The sequence below is a fragment of the Geotrypetes seraphini genome, chromosome 1 (genome assembly GCF_902459505.1).
Source record: "Geotrypetes seraphini chromosome 1, aGeoSer1.1, whole genome shotgun sequence".
NCBI lineage: Eukaryota > Metazoa > Chordata > Amphibia > Gymnophiona > Dermophiidae > Geotrypetes > Geotrypetes seraphini.
In genome coordinates this window covers 451,977,164-451,996,868 of record NC_047084.1, presented here as the reverse complement: position 1 = coordinate 451,996,868, position 19,705 = coordinate 451,977,164, and the positions used below count along the sequence as shown (strand labels likewise).

General features: G+C 46.2%; 1 protein-coding gene across 6 annotated transcripts in view; it reads left to right on the top strand.

Moving 5' to 3' along the window:
* IQSEC2 (IQ motif and Sec7 domain ArfGEF 2) overlaps positions 1–19,705 on the top strand; it is a 529,618-nt gene that overhangs the window by 390,288 nt on the left and 119,625 nt on the right. The window contains exon 1 of one of the 6 annotated variants that reach the window (XM_033921414.1): positions 5,447–5,552. The exons of the other annotated variants lie outside the window; for them this stretch is intronic. Coding sequence (XP_033777305.1) covers positions 5,473–5,552 — 80 coding nt within the window. The 5' untranslated portion in view covers positions 5,447–5,472. Of the gene's footprint in view, positions 1–5,446; positions 5,553–19,705 lie in introns of those variants that run through there. 6 annotated transcript variants of the gene reach the window in all.

Here is a 19,705-nt window from a genome sequence, read left to right as displayed (position 1 = left end):
TCCCTGCCTAGTCGATGCGCCCGTTCCAAACGTATCGGGCCCAGGCTCTCCCGTAAAGAAAAAGTATTGGTCAGCCATACCTCCAGGACTTGTAGCAGTTTAGGTCCAATCACAGTTTCCGGAATGCCTAAAAAACGCAAATTGGACCTGCGTGAGCGATTTTCCAAATCCTCCAGTCTCTCCGCTTGCTTTTTAGTAAGTGCCTGCAGCTCCTGTAAGGTAGTTTCATGGGTGCTCTGTGTATCTTCCAAGCCAGAGACCCGGGTCTCTAAAACAGTTGTTCTGCGGGTAGTGTCTGTTAGTAAGTTTTCTAATTTGGAAAGTTGGTCAGAGAGCCGATCCATACCGGGTTGCATTGCCGCCGTTACCGCCGTTAAAGCCGCCAGCGCCTCTGGCGCTATTTGGTGTATCGCCGAAGATGGGGCTGGCGCCATTTTGTCCGCGCTAGGCTGCGGGCGATCGCGGTCTTTTTTGGTGGTGCGAGTGGCCATCGGCGACACGGGGGAGGACAAGAATCTGTCCATGCGCACTCCACACCGCACGCGACAACTCACCGTCCTCCGATGCGTCCCCGGAGGTCAGTAACGGGGCGGTTTGGGACTCGGGGCCCGGGAGCTCAGGCAGCCGTCGTCTGCCTGCGCTCAGTGCATCACGTGATCCTTTTTAGTCCATATTAATCCTTTTCCTCCATCACTTCCTCTCTATTTTCTTTTCATATCTTCTTCCTTCCCTTCCTGTCTTCTTCTTTGGCTGGTGGGAGTGGGGTAATATGCTGGGTGAAGCATTATTCTACATGAAACCTGCCCAGCCCCAGTGTACAGAGACTGACTTTTTTCCTTCTGAAACAGATAAAAGAGGCATAATTTGTTCTGGATGATATTACTGTGTAGAAAATTAAGGGTCGATATTCAGAATGATTTCAACAGGCAGGAGAGGTTCCTACCTGATTAAATTGTGGTGAGCAGGCTGAGCCTAAAATTTCAGTGGCATGTAATCTCACAATGCCACTGAAAATCTGGTGTGACTACCACAGCACTCACCCGATTGTGCTGGAGTGGAGGAGGTGGGAGTTGTGGGTACCAGCAATATTCACTGTCAGTGCCCATGCAACTAACCTGGCATGTAGGACCACACAAAAGGCCGGTACAGCACTGAATATAGGCCATACTCGCGTGACTAGAATTTTACTCTATAATTCATTATTTTACTTTATTTTTTTTAATTTTCATTTTTCCTATTGATGATAGAGTTACTCCTGAAACTGCTTTATTTGAGCCGCACATCAGTCTTAGAATCACATGGCTTAGCTTCTCATTTTCCTCATTCCAAAGCTTAATCCAGACCTGGGATTCCACTGGTTCAAAAACCCTTTGTGTCCCCTCCTACCAGCTTACGCATATCCAAATCACTAACTTGAAAAAAATGATTCCAAGCTAGAGAATGTCAGGGGAACAGAATATGAATAGGCTCAGCCACTGACCCTCAAGCTTTGCATTGAAGAATGCTGGTGTAGAAGGACTGAGGTTGAGATAGAAACGAAAGACTGATGTGATGGTTTCCCTAGAGCAGGGGTCCCCAAAGTCCCTCCTTGAGGGCCGAATCCAGTCGGGTTTTCAAGATTTCCCCAATGAATTTGCATTGAAAGCAGTGCATACACATAGATCTCATGCATATTCATTGGGGAAATCCTGAAAACCCGACTGGATTCGGCCCTCAAGGAGGGACTTTGGGGACCCCTGCCCTAGAGTATTGTGTTCAATTCTGGTCTCCTTATCTCAAGAAAGATTTAGTGGCACTAGGTTCAAAGAAGACCGACCAAGATGATAAAGGGGATGGAACTCCTCGTATGAGGAAAGACTAAAAAGGTTAGGGCTCTTCAGCTTGGAAAAGAGACGGCTGAGGGAAGAGATGATTGAAGACTACAAAATCCTGAGTGGAGTAGAATGGGTACAAGTGGATCGATTTTTCATTCCATCAAAAATTACAAAGACTAGGGGACACTTGATTAAGTTACAGGGAAATACTTTTAAAACCAATAGGAGGAAATATTTTTTCACTCAGAGAATAGTTAAGCTTTGGAACACTTTGCCAGAGGTTGTGGTAAGAGCGGATAGTGTAGCTGGTTTTAAGAAAGGTTTGGACAGTTTCCTGGAGGAAAAGTCCATATTCTGTTATTGAGAAAGACATGGGGGAAGCCACTGCTTGCCCTGGATCAGTAGCATAGAATGTTGCTACTCCTTGGGTTTTGGCTTGGTACTAGGTACCTGGATTGGCCACCGTGAGAATGGGCTACTGGGCTTGATGGACCATTGATTTGACCCTGGAAGGCTATTCTTATGTTCTTATATTCTTATGGTTATCCACAGTGTCAGGGACAAATTCTGTCCCTGTGTCATTCTCTCAAGGACTCTTTCTCTTTCCATACTCAGAAACTTCATAAATCTACCCATGGTATCTCCCAAATAAAGAGAGTCATTACATAGTCATAAATATATAAGCTTCACCATACTGGGCCAGTTTGAAGCCTATCAAGCCCAGTATCCTGTTTCCAGCAGTGGCCATTCTAGATCACACATACCTGTAGAGACTTTTATGCTTCTTATCCCAACAGTGGATTTTCCCAAGTCCATCTTAATAAATGCTTATGGACTTTTCTTATAGGAAGTTTTCCATTACTACTACTAATAATAATAATAATTTCTATAGCAGCGCTGTACATCAAACATGGAGTAGACAATCCCTGCTCAAAGGAGCTTACAATCTAGTTATGACAGACAAACTGGACAAAATGGTGCATCTGTGCACAGTAATCAGATGGGGAATTACAGAAGGAACACAAGACAGATGGGTTGGAGTTAGGAATTGAAAGCAGCTTCTTTGAACATGGATTTTAATTCTACTGGAGATGGACCGAGTCATGCAAACCTTTTTTAAACCCTGCTAACTACTTTTACCACATTCTCTTGCAACATTCTCCAGAGTTCAATTACACGTCGAGTAAAGAAATATTTTCTTCAATTTGTTTTAAATTTACTACTTAGTAGCTTTATTGCATGGTCCCTTATCCTTGTATTTTTGGCAAGAGTAAACTAGTGATTCACATTCACATTTTATAGACTGAGTCATTTCCCTTTTCACTGCATTTCTCTTGTCCAGATACACCAGCTTCTTAAACTGTTCACTTTAACAGAACAGAGTACACCGAATTCTTCAAATAACAAAGATCCTATTTGGTGGCCAAAATCAAAACTAGAAAAAGCTCAATTATGCATGTTACTTATTCCTTTGGGCTATTAGAACATAAGAATTGCTGCTACTGGGTCAGACCAGTGGTCCATCGTGCCCAGCAGTCCGCTCACGCGGCGGCCCCCAGGTCAAAGACCAGTGCTCTAAATGAGCCCAGCTTCACCTGCGCACTTTCCAGTTCAGCAGGAACTTGTCCAACTTTGTCTTGAATCCCTAGAGGGTGTTTTCCCCTACGACAAACTCCGGAAGAGCGTTCCAGTTTTCTACCACTCTCTGGGTGAAGAAGAACTTCCTTATGTTCGTACGGAATCTATCCCCTTTCAACTTTAGAGAGTGCCCTCTCATTCTCCTTTCTTCGTTCTCATATCTAGCACCCCTTCTTAGGATATACAAAGGGCTCATTTCACAAAGCTGCACTAGCGATTACTGTGTGGCAAATGCAACAAAGCACAGAAATTACTACTGTGGCTTTATAAAAGGTGCCCATAAGTCTAATTTCATAGAGCATGTGTCAGGTTTAGCATTATTTTGGAAATCCTTCTTTAGACTGTATGGTAATACGTCATAATGTGCCTGCAAAACTAAAGCATTTTGGATTGGTAGAGGCAGAGTAATTCTTAGCAGGGCTGTGCTGTCCTAGCTTCTCAACTATTGACCGAAGGCTCACCTAGCTAGTTGGGATTTCAGGATTACCACAGTGAATATGCACAAGATACATTTGCATATAGTGGTGATCCATTATATGCTAGATGTGCCTCCAGGAGTAGGTTGAGAAGTCCTGCTCTAGATTATTGCAGAGTTTGATGGTAAGCCATGGTTGGGGTGCGTGTCTTGAGCAATGGACTGGAAGTGCTTATCCAGGACAATGGAGAATCTATGAGGAAGGAAACAAAAGCTGATTGGGGGTTGGGGGAACACCAGTCAGTTGGGTTCGCAAGACATTCACAATGAATATGAAAGAGAGAAATTTGCAAAGTACCTTTACAATATGAAAATCTCTGTCATGCATATTCTTTGCGTGCATTCTGAAAATCTGACTAGCTGATAGTACTCCAGGACAGGTATGAGAATGGATGTTTTAAGGAATCAAGCTTCTACAACTGAGTTATATCTCTACAGTGGACAAGGATATTTAGTCAGGCTGGCTGGTGTAGTTGGCCTGCCTCTGCCTTCAACTACTCTGTTCCTACTAGTCTTTGAGAGAAGAAGCCAGTGTTTGTGCTTTTGTATGAATTGTGTGTATACAGTATATTTCTGTGGCAATGCATGTACAAAGGATCAAGTTGATAAAATTTCCTGAACCTGAATCGCTCTGGCTGTGTCAGGTTTCCAGGCTCTGAGTTCCAGAGCTTTAGGGAGGAGAGGTTCTGCTTAGAATTCAGATGGCAAATAGCTAGAGGACAAAGGAGAGTGGGAGGAGAATGGACATAGCTTCAAAGGATTGATAAGAAGGAGGGACAAGGGAGGGAAGAGGAGGGACAAAGCTAGCAAAGGATTCATAAGAAGGAGGGACAACGGAGGGAAAAGGAGGGACAAAGCTAGCAAAGGATTGATGAGAAGGACAAGGGAGGGAGAGAGGGACGAGGAGGAACATAGCTAGCAAAGGATTAATAAGAAGGAGGGGTGAGGGAGGGAGAGAGGGAAGAGGAGGAACATAATTAGCAAAGGATTAATAAGAAGGAGGGACGAGGGAGGGAGAGAGGGAATAGGAGGGACAAAGCTAGCAAAGGATTAATAAGAAGGAGGGGTGAGGGAGGGAGAGAGGGACGAGGAGGAACATAGCTAGCAAAGGATTAATAAGAAGGAGGGGTGAGGGAGGGAGAGAGGGAAGAGGAGGAACATAGTTAGCAAAGGATTAATAAGAAGGAGGGACGAGGGAGGGAGAGAGGGAAAAGGAGGGACAAAGCTAGCAAAGGATTAATAAGAAGGAGGGGTGAGGGAGGGAGAGAGGGAAGATGAGTGACAAAGCTAGCAAAGGATTGATAAGAGGGAGAGGCGAGGGAGGGGAGGGTATTAGCCGGGCTCTTAGCAATAAAACTTAGACTCTTACGACAAACACAAACACCTTCAGCTCTCCTGGCAGGCAGGCAGTTGCTTTCACTACCTGTTTGTAAGAGCAGTGGCACATAGCACTGGCTTCCTGTGGACCTCTGGGTCTGCAGCAGTCTGGCAGCTACAGCATTCCTTTCTCGGGTCTGTGTGGCAGGGTAGAGGACAACTGAGAGGATGAAGAAGAAAAAGAAATCACATTGCAGGAAGCATTTAGAATATCAGCAGAAGCTTTCACCTAGGGCTGCTCTCTACATGTGAGTTTGGTTGCTGCAAAGGCTTGGGGCACCCTCTTGTCCCCAACTTCCCACACACACACACACAGTGCATGCATCTACAGCTAACTTTTCTCAAACCCAGCGGACTGTAAAGGGAGCAAGCATTTTATTTTTGATATAAAGTTTCAGTATTCAACTTGTACAAGTATTTTGGAGGGGGGATGAACGTTTTATCCTACCTAAATTATGTAGCATACAACTGTCTATGGCAAACAGTGAGAGGAACATAGATTTTTTTTTTTTTAGTTTTAATATAAAATTATATAACAGAACCTCTGTAATGCAGACAGGGAGGGGGATGCAGGCTGTGATTCATAAGAATAATTTATGATTCAAAGTAGATGATCTTTTGAGGATACATAGGATCTTGTTTAGATGTGTAAGTGTATATTAGGTGAAGTTTGCTTGGTCTTAGATATGGTTAAATGCACAGGTAGGTTTGTACAGTATATGGTCGTAAGAATCTTGAATATTTGGAGACCTTGGAAGTATATAAGGATCTGACCTAGCAGTATCTGGTTCTTTTATATTCCATTTCTTTTTGCATGCCATGGTGATCAGTGGCAAGTGTTTGTGGGGAGTGTGATATAGTGGGGAAATGATTATAGCCTGAGAGGACGCAAGGCCAGCTATAGTGTGGGCAGTGCTGTATAAGAGATGGGCAAGCAGAGCCTTGAGTGCCAAGCTGCCCTTGAATCAGTCTGTGAATGTGAAGGCCCAACAGGAAAGAGGGGTCCCTTTTTTGACCTCACTGTTCATTCTGTCCCTTGCAGTGTTACACTTTCTTATGACTGCAACCAAAAGACCTAGCCCTCAGGAAGGAACCTGCACTGCTGCAACAAAAAATGCAGAGCCAAGTGTATCTCTCTCCTTCCCTCAGCGCTGCTCAGCCTCACTCTCCTGATTTCTTTTCCCTACACTTTCTGCCCTTCTCCTTCCTTTACTCACTCTCTCACTGTGTGTCTTGCAGCCTGCACCTACTCACTGTCCTCAGTGCGAGGTTCTGTTGTATAATTTTATATTAAGACTAAAAATATGCTCCCCTTTCTATTTGCTTTATACAGCGGTTAAAAAAAATCTGCATATTCAGTGCCACTATTTGGATAGTGGCTGATGCTGAATATCCAGATAAGGTGGGTCAGTGCTGGAATTTATCTTGAAAGTGGCATTATCCCAGGACAAGCAGGCAGGTATTCTCACTAGGGGGTGATGTCATCCGACAGAGCCCCGACACGGACATCTTGAAAGCATGTCTTGCTTGAAGAAACTTAGAAGTTTCGAGATGCCCGCACCGCGCATGAGCCAGTGCCTTCCCGCCCGATGTACCGGGCGTGTCTCCTCAGTTCTTTTCTTTCCGAGGAGCTGAGAAGTTTGTACTTCATTCTGCGCTGACTGAAATTCAGTTTTTGCCTTCTAATTACCCGCGTTTCTGTTTCTTTCTTTGATTTTATTTCAATTTTACTTTATTTTCTAAAAAAAAAAAAAAAAAAAAAAACTTTAAATTATTTCTTCCGGCGGTTCGGCCGGGCCGGCCTCGTGGCTGCGGCCTAGCGGCTTCGACCTTGCAGCGTCGATTTTCCGGCCTATGTCCCGACCAATCACCGGTTTTAAAAAGTGCAGCAAGTGCCAGCGTGCGATTTCGCTGACGGACCCACACCGACGCTGCCTTCAGTGTCTTGGTCCGGAACACGTTCCGAAATCGTGCCGGCCTTGTTCCACGCTCACTGCGCGCTCGTTTAAGCGGCGCTGCTTGCTCTGGGAGTCGATGTTCAAGATGGAGACTGCCAAGGACATCTCTGCTACTGCGGCTGTTGAGGTTTCGCCGGTCCGTTCGAAACCTGCATCGACGACTCCTGCATCGAGCATCGTGAAGCCCGCATCGTTCACACCGGCTTCAGCATCGTGTTCAGCATCGGCGCCTGCTTCCGTCTCCTCGGTTCAGGTACCGCCTTCCACTGTTCCTCCGGTGGTCATCAAAGTGCCTAAAGCTAGCAAGCAGAAGCACTTGGCCACGAAGGAACGCGAAGACCATACTGAAGGACCCCCTTTCGGTGCGGATCCCTCCATATCGGCTTCGCTTCGTTCCCTGCTAGAAGCTCAGTTTGTCGAGCTTATGCGCACTATGGGACCCCGGCTTATCGCCAACATTCACGGTGAGCTTCCGACCCCGGTTTCAGAGGGCGGTCCACCCCCTCCCCCTCCTCCTCGTCGTTCAATCTCTCTACTCGACGAGGGGGATCGGCGGAGGGCGGCGGAATCCTCCAGGAGGGCTTCCCTTCCTGAGATGCCACCTTTGGAGCCCATCACACCTCCACGCCAACAGGGTGCTAGGGCGGCTCCTGATAATCCCTCTCCCCCCCCCTCTTCTGATTTCCCACTCCCTCCATTTTATCCTCTAACCCAACTACGATAAACCTGTGACTCCTTCCGCGCTACCTGCAATTCCGATAAAATTTTTGTAAATCCGGGTTCAGACCGGATCCTAATGTAACGAATGTAAACCGCCTAGAACTCTCTGGGTATGGCGGGATATAAGAACCTAATAATAATAATAATAATAATAATAATCGTAGTCCTGGGCATACTGCATCGCAGGAGGAGTTCTTCCGCACTCCATACCAGACCTGGGTGGCGCTGCGTGAATCCGCATCTCTGCCACCTCTACGATCCACTGCATCAAGCCCTATCCATTCCTTTGAGGCTTCAAAGGACCACTCGATGCATAGAAGATCTCGTTCTCCGTCCCGTCACCGGGAGGGGCATCGATCTCGACACTCTTCTCGGCACTCCTCACGTCATTCGGAGGTGTCCCCGCAGAAGAAGATGCAGCGTTTGGGATACTCCTCGTCGGATTTGTCCCAGCCGGAAGGGCCGGAGTATGAGGAACCATCTACCTCCTATTCTCCCTGCCGATCTCAGCTCTCCCTGGACCCGGAGGCTTCCACGTCTTCTAGCCCGTCTCGTCGGCCGGCCTTGGCGGACCAACTATCTTTCTCATCCTTTCTCCGACAAATGGCGGATGACTTGGATGTGACTTTGGACACTGGGTCAAAATATTCTAAAGAGTATTTGGACACCATGCATTTACCTCACCCTCCGGCGGAGACACTTCGGCTTCCTCTACACAAGCTGCTGGACCAGACTTTCATGCGCTGTTTTGAGACACCGTATTCCTTACCTGCAGTCCCCAGTAAACTGGATGCTCGATACCGCATCGTTCACCACAAGGGGTTTGAGGGAGCTCAACTTTCTCATCAGTCCCTTCTAGTCGAGTCCTCTCTCAAACGTTCTCATCCCTCCCAAGTCTATGCTTCCGTACCTCCGGGCAGGGAGGGGAGAACGATGGATAAGTTTGGTAGACGTATCTATCAGAACTCGATGATGGCGACTCGAGTGCTCAACTACAACTTTTTCTTCTCTTCATACTTGGATTTTTTCTTGCCGATGCTCCGCAAGTTCATTCCTTTCATCGATGCTCAGGCTCGTTTCCAGTTTGAAGAGGTGGTGGCGACCCTGTCCCAATTACGCCTTCAACTGATGCAATCCTCCTACGATGCCTTTGAGCTCTCGGCTCGAGCGGCGGCATGTTCGGTTGCCATGCGTCGCCTGGCATGGCTTCGAACCATCGATATGGATCCGAACCTCCAAGACAGACTTGCAAATGTACCTTGTGCAGGAGCGGATCTATTTGATGAGTCCATCGAAACTGTTACTAAAAAGCTGTCGGACCATGAAAAGTCTTTTCAGTCTATTCTACGTCCTAAACCGAAGCCTCAGCAGTCTCGTCCATCTAGACCGCCTCAAATTTACCAGCGGCGTTATCAACCAAGGCAGACTCCTCCTGCGAGACAGCCTGCAAAGAGACAGCCTCCGCAAAAGACTCAGCAGAAGCCTCAGATGCCGGCTGCACCCAAGGCTACTCAGCCTTTTTGACTCTCTTCCAGGGAGCATAACCGACGTTCTGTCTTCCCCTGTTTTTCCCATAGGGGGTCGTCTCCATCATTTTTGTCATCGATGGGAGGCGATCACCACAGACCTTTGGGTCCTTACCATCGTAAGAGAGGGATACTCTCTTCATTTCCAACGGGTCCCCCCGGACCACCCTCCAAGAGAGTATCCTTCCAACTTAACGCAGACCGCTCTTCTTCTCCAGGAAGCTCAGGCTTTGCTTCGGCTTCGGGCCGTCGAGCCGGTCCCGTTAGATCAGCAAAACCAAGGGTTTTACTCCAGGTATTTCCTAGTTCCGAAGAAGACGGGCGATCTGCGGCCCATTTTGGACCTTCGAGTCCTCAACAAGTTTTTGGTCAAGGAGCGGTTCCGTATGCTGACCCTTGCCTCTCTCTATCCCCTCCTCGAGCAGAACGATTGATTATGCTCTCTGGACCTCAAGGAGGCCTACACTCACATCCCGATTCATCCGGCCTCCCGCAAGTTCCTCAGATTTCGGGTGGGACATCTACATCTGCAGTATCGAGTGCTTCCATTTGGCCTTTCCTCTTCGCCCAGAGTCTTCACGAAGTGTCTGGTGGTGGTGGCCGCTGCACTACGGAACATGGGTCTCCAGGTGTTTCCATACCTCGACGACTGGCTCATCAAGGCCCCGTCGGCCCCAGAGGTCATTTCGGCGACCTTGACTACAATTTGTTTTCTGCAGAACTTGGGCTTCGAGATCAACTTTCCCAAGTCCCATCTTCAGCCCACTCAGACTCTCCCCTTCATCGGGGCGGTCCTGGATACCATCCAACTTCGAGCGTTCCTTCCTCCTCAGCGCATGGATGCTCTTCTTCTATTTTGCCAATCGGTGTCTTCTCGCCCGTCCATCTCAGCGAGACACATGATGGACCTCTTGGGTCACATGGCATCCACAGTTCATGTGACGCCTTTTGCCAGACTACATCTCAGAATTCCTCAATGGACCTTGGCATCTCAGTGGACTCAGGTGTCCGACCCGTTGTCCCGCCACATTGTAGTCACTCCTGCTCTACGGCAGTCTCTTCTCTGGTGGATGACCTCTTCGAATCTATCCAGAGGTTTGCTGTTTCACTCTCCTCCCCACCAGAAAGTTCTCACGACCGATTCATCGAACTATGCATGGGGAGCTCATCTGGATGGTCTTCGCACTCAGGGGTTCTGGACCAGTGCGGAACGACTCCATCAAATCAATCTTCTGGAGCTCAGAGCCATCTTCAATGCTCTTCAGGCTTTCCAACATCTGCTTCACGACATGGTGGTCCTGATTCGCACCGACAATCAGGTCGCCATGTATTATGTAAACAAGCAAGGGGGCACGGGCTCGGCCTCCCTCTGCCAGGAAGCTCTTCGAGTCTGGGATTGGGCGGTCCGCCACAACACCTTCCTCAGGGCTGTCTACATTCAGGGGAAGGACAATGTCTTGGCAGACAAATTGAGTCGTCTTCTCCAACCTCACGAATGGACGCTCAATTCCAAACCCCTTCATCAGATATTTGCACAGTGGGGGACACCTCAGGTAGACCTCTTTGCAGCCCCCCACAACTTCAAGCTGCCTCAGTTTTGCTCCAGGATCTACACTCCTCTCCGCCTCGAGGCAGACGCTTTTCTGCTGGGTTGGGAGAATCGCTTCCTATATGCGTTTCCTCCTTTTCCTCTTATTCAGAAGACTCTGGTCAAGTTGAGATCAGACCATGCCACCATGATTCTAATAGCTCCTCGGTGGCCCAGACAACCTTGGTTCTCCCTTCTACTTCAACTCAGCAGCAGGGAGCCCATACTTCTTCCAGTGTTTCCTTCACTACTCACTCAACATCAAGGTTCACTACTTCATCCCAATCTGCAGTCCCTCCACCTGACAGCTTGGTTCCTTTCAACATAACTCCTCACCAGTTTTCTCAAGCAGTGAGGGAGGTCTTGGAGGCTTCCAGGAAGCCTGCTACTCGACAATGCTACTCCCAAAAATGGACTAGATTCTCTTCCTGGTGTATTTCCAATGCCACGGAACCTCAGCGAGCTTCCCTTTCTTCTGTATTGGACTACCTTCTACACCTATCTCAGTCTGGTCTCAAGTCTACCTCCATACGAGTCCACCTGAGTGCTATTGCGGCTTTCCATCAGCCTCTACAGGGGAAACCTTTGTCTGCTCATCCTGTGGTTTCCAGATTTATGAAAGGGCTTTTCCATGTCAACCCTCCTATCAAACCTCCTCCTGTGGTTTGGGATCTCAATGTTGTCTTGTCTCATCTCATGAAGCCTCCGTTTGAACCTCTCAACAAGGCTCCACTTAAGTATCTCACCTGGAAGGTGGTTTTTCTGGTGGCCCTCACGTCTGCTCGCCGCGTCAGTGAGCTTCAGGCCCTAGTGGCGGATCCACCGTTCACTGTATTCCATCATGACAAGGTGGTTCTTCGTACTCATCCAAAATTCCTGCCTAAAGTGGTCTCTGAATTTCACATCAACCAATCCATCGTGCTTCCAGTGTTCTTTCCAAAGCCTCATTCTCATCCTGGGGAAGCTGCTTTGCACACTCTGGACTGTAAACGTGCTTTAGCTTTCTACTTGGATCGCACAAAGCCTCACAGAACTGCTCCTCAACTTTTCGTCTCCTTTGATCCAAACAAGTTGGGACGACCCGTATCGAAGCGTACCATCTCTAACTGGATGGCGGCTTGTATCTCTTCCTGCTATGCCCAGGCTGGATTATCCCTTCCCTGTAAGGTCACAGCCCATAAGGTCAGAGCAATGGCAGCCTCTGTAGCCTTCCTCAGATCGACACCGATTGAGGAGATTTGTAAGGCTGCCACTTGGTCCTCGGTTCATACATTCACCTCTCATTATTGTCTGGATACTTTTTCCAGACGGGATGGACAGTTTGGCCAAACAGTGTTACAAAATTTGTTCTCTTGAAATTGCCAACTCTCCCACCATCCCATTGGGGTTAGCTTGGAGGTCACCCACTAGTGAGAATACCTGCCTGCTTGTCCTGGGATAAAGCAATGTTACTTACCGTAACAGTTGTTATCCAGGGACAGCAGGCAGCTATTCTCACGTCCCACCCACCTCCCCTGGGTTGGCTTCTCAGGCTAGCTACCTGAACTGAGGAGACACGCCCGGTACATCGGGCGGGAAGGCACTGGCGCATGCGCGGTGCGGGCATCTCGAAACTTCTAAGTTTCTTCAAGCAAGACATGCTTTCAAGATGTCCGTGTCGGGGCTCTGTCGGATGACATCACCCCCTAGTGAGAATAGCTGCCTGCTGTCCCTGGATAACAACTGTTACGGTAAGTAACATTGCTATATTCAGTCTGCTATCTGGATAGCTGAGGACTGCCTTCTGTCCAGAGTTATCTGGCTAACAGATTGCATATTGCCACTGTCCAGATATTTTCTGAGACTTGTCTTTGCTCCTCCTTGACAGTACAGCATCCACATAGTGCAGAAGCAGTCTGTAAGGATATTCAGAGGCACTATCTATCTGGATAGTACCTTCTGAATATCCTGGTCAGTAGCACTTGTCTGGATAAAAGTGCTGCTACCAAGATAAGTACTTTTAAATATGGACCCCCTTAGTTTGCCAAATATTGCTTCTTAGATAAATAAGTTATGTATTTTAATTTGTGCCACCCTGGAATGCCCCAGATCCCATTCCCTTTTCATGTAGATAATTTTGACAATATAGCATTTTATAAATGCAAAATTAAGTGGCCTAATTTATTCTAAAGAAAACTGCAGTTATGTAGTTGGTCATGTTAATGACCACATAAGTGCTTTTGAAAGTCGACTTGATAGTGTTTCTTTCTCTAAAACAGTGGTCTCAAACTCGCGGCCCGGGGGCCACATGCGGCCCGCCAGGTACTATTTTGAGGCCCTCGGTATGTTTATCATAATCACAAAAGTAAAATAAAACAGTTTCTTGATCATTTGTCTCTTTAGCTGTAAATTATAATATTATTATTAAGACTTGGCCAAAAGGAAAAATTTATAAACTATAAACAGTTATACCTCATGCAAAATTGTCATTATTTTAATAAGACATTAACTATTTTTTCTGAGGCCCTCCAAGTACCTACAAATTCAAAATATGGCCCTGGAAAGGGTTTGAGTTTGAGACCACTGCTCTAAAACATATCTCCATCACCTCATTGTAAACCAGCTAAAAAAATACATGCACTATGTAACTTTGTGGGCAACGTAGCTTCGCTAAGGGGAACAGTTTTCAATCAGGGCAATCCAGATGGCTAATAACTTAGCTGCCCATCGAATTCCCTTTGAAAATAGTCCACAAAGGAAGAAATTGCCCAGTACAGAGGGGAGAATAAAAGACAGCTCCTAAATTCTAGTGATATTCAGTTTCTGGCCAGTTTTTTCCGTTTCCTCTCAAGAATTATACAGAGATTTTCCTGCTCATTCTTCTATGGGAAGTCTTTTGTTTTCCCTGTCAGCTTTGGGAAATGTGCATCTCTGATATCTTTTATGTTTTTGAACATAGAGGAGGAAATGCATTTATGTTTCTGTTTTTCCAGTGTTACACGCAAGCAGAGTCTGGCTTCTTGGGATTTCCACTTCAGTATATCTGTTTCTAATTTAAGTCACTTTCAGGCCTATGTGGTAAACATTTTAACCATAGTCAAAAAGGAGGTCATTTAATAAAGGAATTTTTTCATGAATATGCCAGCATACATGCATAAACGACCGTATTCTATAAATGACACTGTTATTACAGCCACCTATTGGTGCCTAAGTTTGAGATCCATGCCAAACTTAGGGCCAGAACAATTGCTGTTGGCTGATTTCTGGGTGATTTTGAAACAGCGATTGATTCACTATCTTTGCTGCATGCAAATGATTTCCACAGAAGAGCAAATCATTTGCATGCAAGCTCCCTGACTCAATCGCTCAGTGAGTGATTGAGTTGGGGCAGCCCTGACAGTAGTGACAGGAGAAACAGCCTCCTGTCACTGCTGTCAAGACTTCTGCCGGGGAGGGGTGTCATTTTTTTTTTATGGCAGAGATATTTTGCAAAATATCTTGCCAATGAAAAAAAAAGCCTCCCCCCCCGACAGCCCCCCAACCCTAAAAAAACAGGTACTACACCCGAGGCTGTCCTCCCCACCTATGCAAATATGGCAGGAGGGATGCCAACTTCCTCCTGCCATTGGGACCCCCCCGCCCCCGAACTTACTGACACCTACCCTACCCGTCCGCGCGAATATGGCAGGAGGGATGCCAACTCCCTCCTGCCGTGGAAACCCCACCATCGTCATCGACCCGTGCCCCCCTCCTCCCCATACCTTTAAATGTTGGAAGCAGGAGGGGTGCCCAGTCCCTCCTGCTCTGTAGTCCTCTAGGGATCTTTGGGAGCAGGAGGAAGCACAAAGTTCTCCTGCTGCTTTGCCGGCTGCTATGCAATGCCGGCCTTAGGCTCCACCCCGGTGCATCATGTGATGCATGGGGAGGGGCCTAAGGCCCTGATTGGCTCAGATGCCTCAGGCTCCTCCAAAGGGAGGAGCCCGAAGCGCCTGAGCCAATCAGGGCTTAAGGTCTCAGAAACATCACGGGAGGCATTGGAGCAGTAGGGATTGAGCACCCCTCCTGCTCCATTCCAGTTACAAGGAGAGGGGTGGGGAGGGGACCGAAACAGGGAGTTGGCGTCCCTTGGGTGGCAGGAGGGAGTTTAAGTTGAAATTAAAGACATTTCTCTTCTTTGACGCTTTTGAAACCTAACTGTCCTTTTAAAGACGACCTAGTACCTAGAAGGATTCTTAATACCTGCTCCCCTCCCTATTGTTTTTTCCCCTTACATGTTTTCTTTTTTTTTTTTACAAATTGTAGTTCTAGCCCTTCTTTCCCTCTTGTCTCTGTAAATTTTTTTTTTTTTTTTCCCTAGTGTTGTTGTGTGTTTTTAAACTGTATTTTAGTTAATAGACGGTTTTAACATTTTTGTACACCGCCTAGGTTTGATTAGGCGGTATAAGAAATTTTAAATAAACTTGAAACTTAAACTTGAAACTCCTGCCGTTTGTTTTGGGGGGGGGAAATCTGGTGTTTTACAGATGGCAGGAGGGAGGGGAACCCTCCTGCCATAGAGGCAGGCATCAGCGCGGGGGGGGGGGGGTTGGCAGGCATCAGCGTGAGGGGGTCAAGTTAAAACTACAGGCTGGCAATGCGTTTTGCTGAATATATAAAAAAGGAAGAATTTTGTATTCTGCAAAAGCGCATTGCCAACCCGTGGTTTTAAAGGGCAGGAGAGTCAGTAAGAAGTGAAGCGACTGGTCCTCAGCAGTCGCTTCGGATCGGCAAGCCCAATCGGTCTTCCTTCTTCTGTTTAGTGTATCGCTGCCTTCCTACTTTGCATTCTGTTTCTCCTCATTTGCATGCGTGGGTCGGATCGGGTCGGAGGTTGATCGGTACACAGGTTAGTGAATCGGGTCGGAGGGAAATCGGGTCGCAAAGGGGTCGCAAACCGATTGGTACACGATCGGTTTGCTTAGTAAATCGAGCCCTTAATTTTTTAATTGGTGTGGTAATTGAGCATTCCAGTTTTCATTCAATCAAAAAAAATTAAGCAATTTAAGAGTTTGGTGTTGAACTCATAGGACGCCTAAACGGAGGCGCCATCCAACACCTAGGGATGCCTAATGACACCTATGTTAAAAAAGTAGGCATGGTTATAGGCAGAGAAGAGGCATGGTTGACTTAGGCATTGTTAGGCATCCGACATGGGCTTCACCAAATTAGGCGAGTGAAAAGCTGGCCTAATGGAGCAGCACCTATGTCTAGGATGCCTAGCAATGCCTAAGTCCGTTTAGGTACTGCTAGGCATGATTCTATAAATGGCACCATTTTTTTTGATTGACAACCATGCTGAGCAGCACCTATAATGTAGGCACTGCTTGGTGCCATTTATAGAATCTGACCCAAAATGTCACTTACAAAATCATATCATGCGAAAAAAATCTGCAGTGCCATTATTAAGCACGTATTTGTATGCAACTTTAGAGTAGGTGTGTTCAGGAGAGGAGAGATGTTTGGGTGGAAAGTGTGGAGTCATGATTTTGTATATATTTTAGATAATTTGTAGAAATAAAAAGAAATAAAGCAAAAAGAATTAAGGTGATACCTTTTTTATTGGACTAACTAGAGCATTTTTAGATTAGCTTTCGAAAGTAACCCTTCTTCAGGTCAGCTAATCTAAAAATGCGCTAGTTAGTCCAATAAAAAAAGGTATCACCTTAATTCTTTTTGCTTTATTTCTTTTTATTTCTACATATCATCTTTAGGTGTGGATTAACATGGCTGCCACACCATTTCTCTTATACAGTATTCCCCCGCAAATTCGCGGATCTCAAATCGTGGACTTGCACATTCGCAGTCTGCTCCGACCGCCTCTTGCTGTAGTAAAGACGGGCTACACCAATCAGGAGCTGCATGTCAAAGCAGCTCCTGATTGGTGTAGCCCAACTTTACTGCAGGAAGAGGCGATCAGAGGAGACCGTGAGTGATTTTCTTCACCCACCGGCGCTCCAGCTGCCCTCTCCTGTCTCCCCTGCCTTTTGACAGGCGAAAAACCGCATTTGTGGTTTTTAGAAATTCACGGATTTTGGGGGAATACTGTATATATTTTATACATTAATATTTATGCCTTCTCCCAAGCAGGTGTAAATATCCAGACCTTCGATCTAACTGCTATTTCTGTAAGATTTGTGCTAATATTTTCTAAGGACACATACCATATATACTCGAATAGAAACCGAGATACCATTTTTCACCCCTTTTTAGGCAAAAAATGGTAATGAAAATAAAACAAGGGTTTACATTCTACCATTCCTCCCCTTTGGTGCCCTACCACCCTCCCTCCCTCCTGATAGTCATACCCTTTTGCCGCCACTGTAACCCCCCCTCCCAAACTGGCAGTCTTTTTTGCCGCAGTCAGAGAGTGCCTGCACCGCTGCCTATACCACAACCCCAACTGGAAACATCAGCTAGTGCTCCTTCCCTCCCACCCAAGTGAGAGTAACACTCGTGCCTGCACCCCTGCCCACGCCCCAACCCCCACCAGAATGTCGGTGCTCCCTCCCTCCCAAGCAACAATAACAGCCTCAGGCCTATCACAATTTCCTGGTAGTCTAGCAGCGCATTGGGGCAGGAGCAATTCCCACTCACTCCTGCCCATTCATTCTCTGCAGTAAAAATGGCCCAGAGATTTACAGCGGCATGTATTTGACAAATGGGCAGAGTCAGGGCTAAATTCATACACATGTGACTTAGAAAATACTTACATATTTTATTTATTTAAAAAATGTTTTACCTACTCTATCCATAGATCTTGGTGGTGTGACGTTAAAACTTTCATAAAAAAAACAACAGCTTTCATACTTTAAAATAAATAAAACATACATTTACAACAACAGAATGCTATAATTTATGCATTTATACTAGTTCTGTGGATGATGTAAGTGCTTGTGTCTAAGCATTTTCACTTGTATTTCACTGATTTTGCTAATATTCTATAAAAAGAAGGAAGGCAATTTCTAGGTGTCTGTACAGATGCACTGTTACAGAATTGCCCTCAAAATGGGAGAAAAAGCTTTTATGAATCAGGCCCTTATTCTGTGCTTGGTGAGCACCTAAATGTGTCCTTCACAGGTGTGAATTAGGTGTCGTGGCAGCCTCTACTAGTGTGTAATTTCTGTTTAGGGATCTATAGAGGTCCAGCTTGTTTTATAAGCTTTCTGTCGGCACCTCCCAGCAGAGGGTTTACTGGTGTTCTGGTGCACACTGAAATATTTGAAATACTGCCTTTTTGTAGATGGGATTATTGCTGTTTGAATCCTCAGGTAGTGCTGTTCGGGTGTGACAGGTTTGTTCTGTGGGTTCTATATGTCTTTTTTTTTTTTTTTTTGCAGAATTTTGTGTTACTGAAGTATCAGAGGAGGGAGTTTATATCACTGTTATTGAGGCAACACCAAAATTTGAATACTCTTTGCATTATAGTAAAGGAAACATCACAATTCTGTTCTGCCATCTATTGCTGGTGGAGGTTTTGTGGATGTGAAGTGTTTGCAGAACTGGAGGTGCAGAGTTTCTGCTGAGGTTCTATTCCATTCTGTATAGTTTGGGCTTTTAATGGTAGACCACAGACTTCACTCTGAATAATTTAAATAGCAGTTTTATTGGGGGTTCCTTTTCTGCATAGAAGGCCCCTTATTTCTACCTTCAGCCTCTCCTAACTCATTTTCTGTCTCTCTTTCTTTTTATATTTTCTCTGTCTAGTCCTCTCCCCACATTCTGTCTCTCATGTTCTCTCCCTCTGGTGTAGTGGTTAGAGCTACAGCCTCAGCACCCTGAAGTTGTGGGTTCAGAACCGGTGTTGCTCCTTGTGACCCTGGTCAAGTCACTTAATCCTTCCCTAGACAGATAGGAAAAATGCTTGAGTACCTAATTTGTAACCCATTCTGAGTTTCTTTGAGAGGATGGGCAAATAAATAAAATACTCTGCTTCTTTCTTGAACCGTTTTTCCTACTCCTTTCTCTGAGTCTTTCCCTCCTTCTCTCCTTTTCTCCTCCCTGATTTTCTTGTTCCCCGCTCTCTGTCTGGTTGCTGCTTTGTTCCTCACCATCTCTGCTCTCACAGCATTGTATTTAGCTGGAGTGACACCAGTGTCATTCCTCTGCTATTTTGAGTTTGTTAAATAAAACTAACAGGCATTAGATGTTTCAGAGACCAGAACTTCTAAATAAAAATGAGAAAACAAGCCTTGTTAGAGCACTGGAGGCTTATCTCCTAGGGAACACATAGTTCTTTCCTATCTGAAATAACAGCCTTTAGCACTGCCGCAGTGTGTGCTTACAGTAGTAATGACAGAGAAAAGCTGTCTGTGGGGTGTGCTGGGACATGCCTTATCCCTGAAGAACCTCCCCAGATGATAAGAGAGGAGGAGGGAAGTGTTGGTGTGTTAAATCAGTCATATTCCTATTGCTGCTGTTGTTACACATAGGGGTTGTCGTAGAACAAACTATCCCTCTCTCTTTCCAGATCTCTCAATTTCATTTGCTCTGGTCTCGAGGAATTGGCAGTAGTATTTCTCCAGCTTAGGCCTGGACTTCTGCAGTACTTCTCCGGCCCTTCCAGGCCTCCATTGAAGAGCACCAGCTCCATT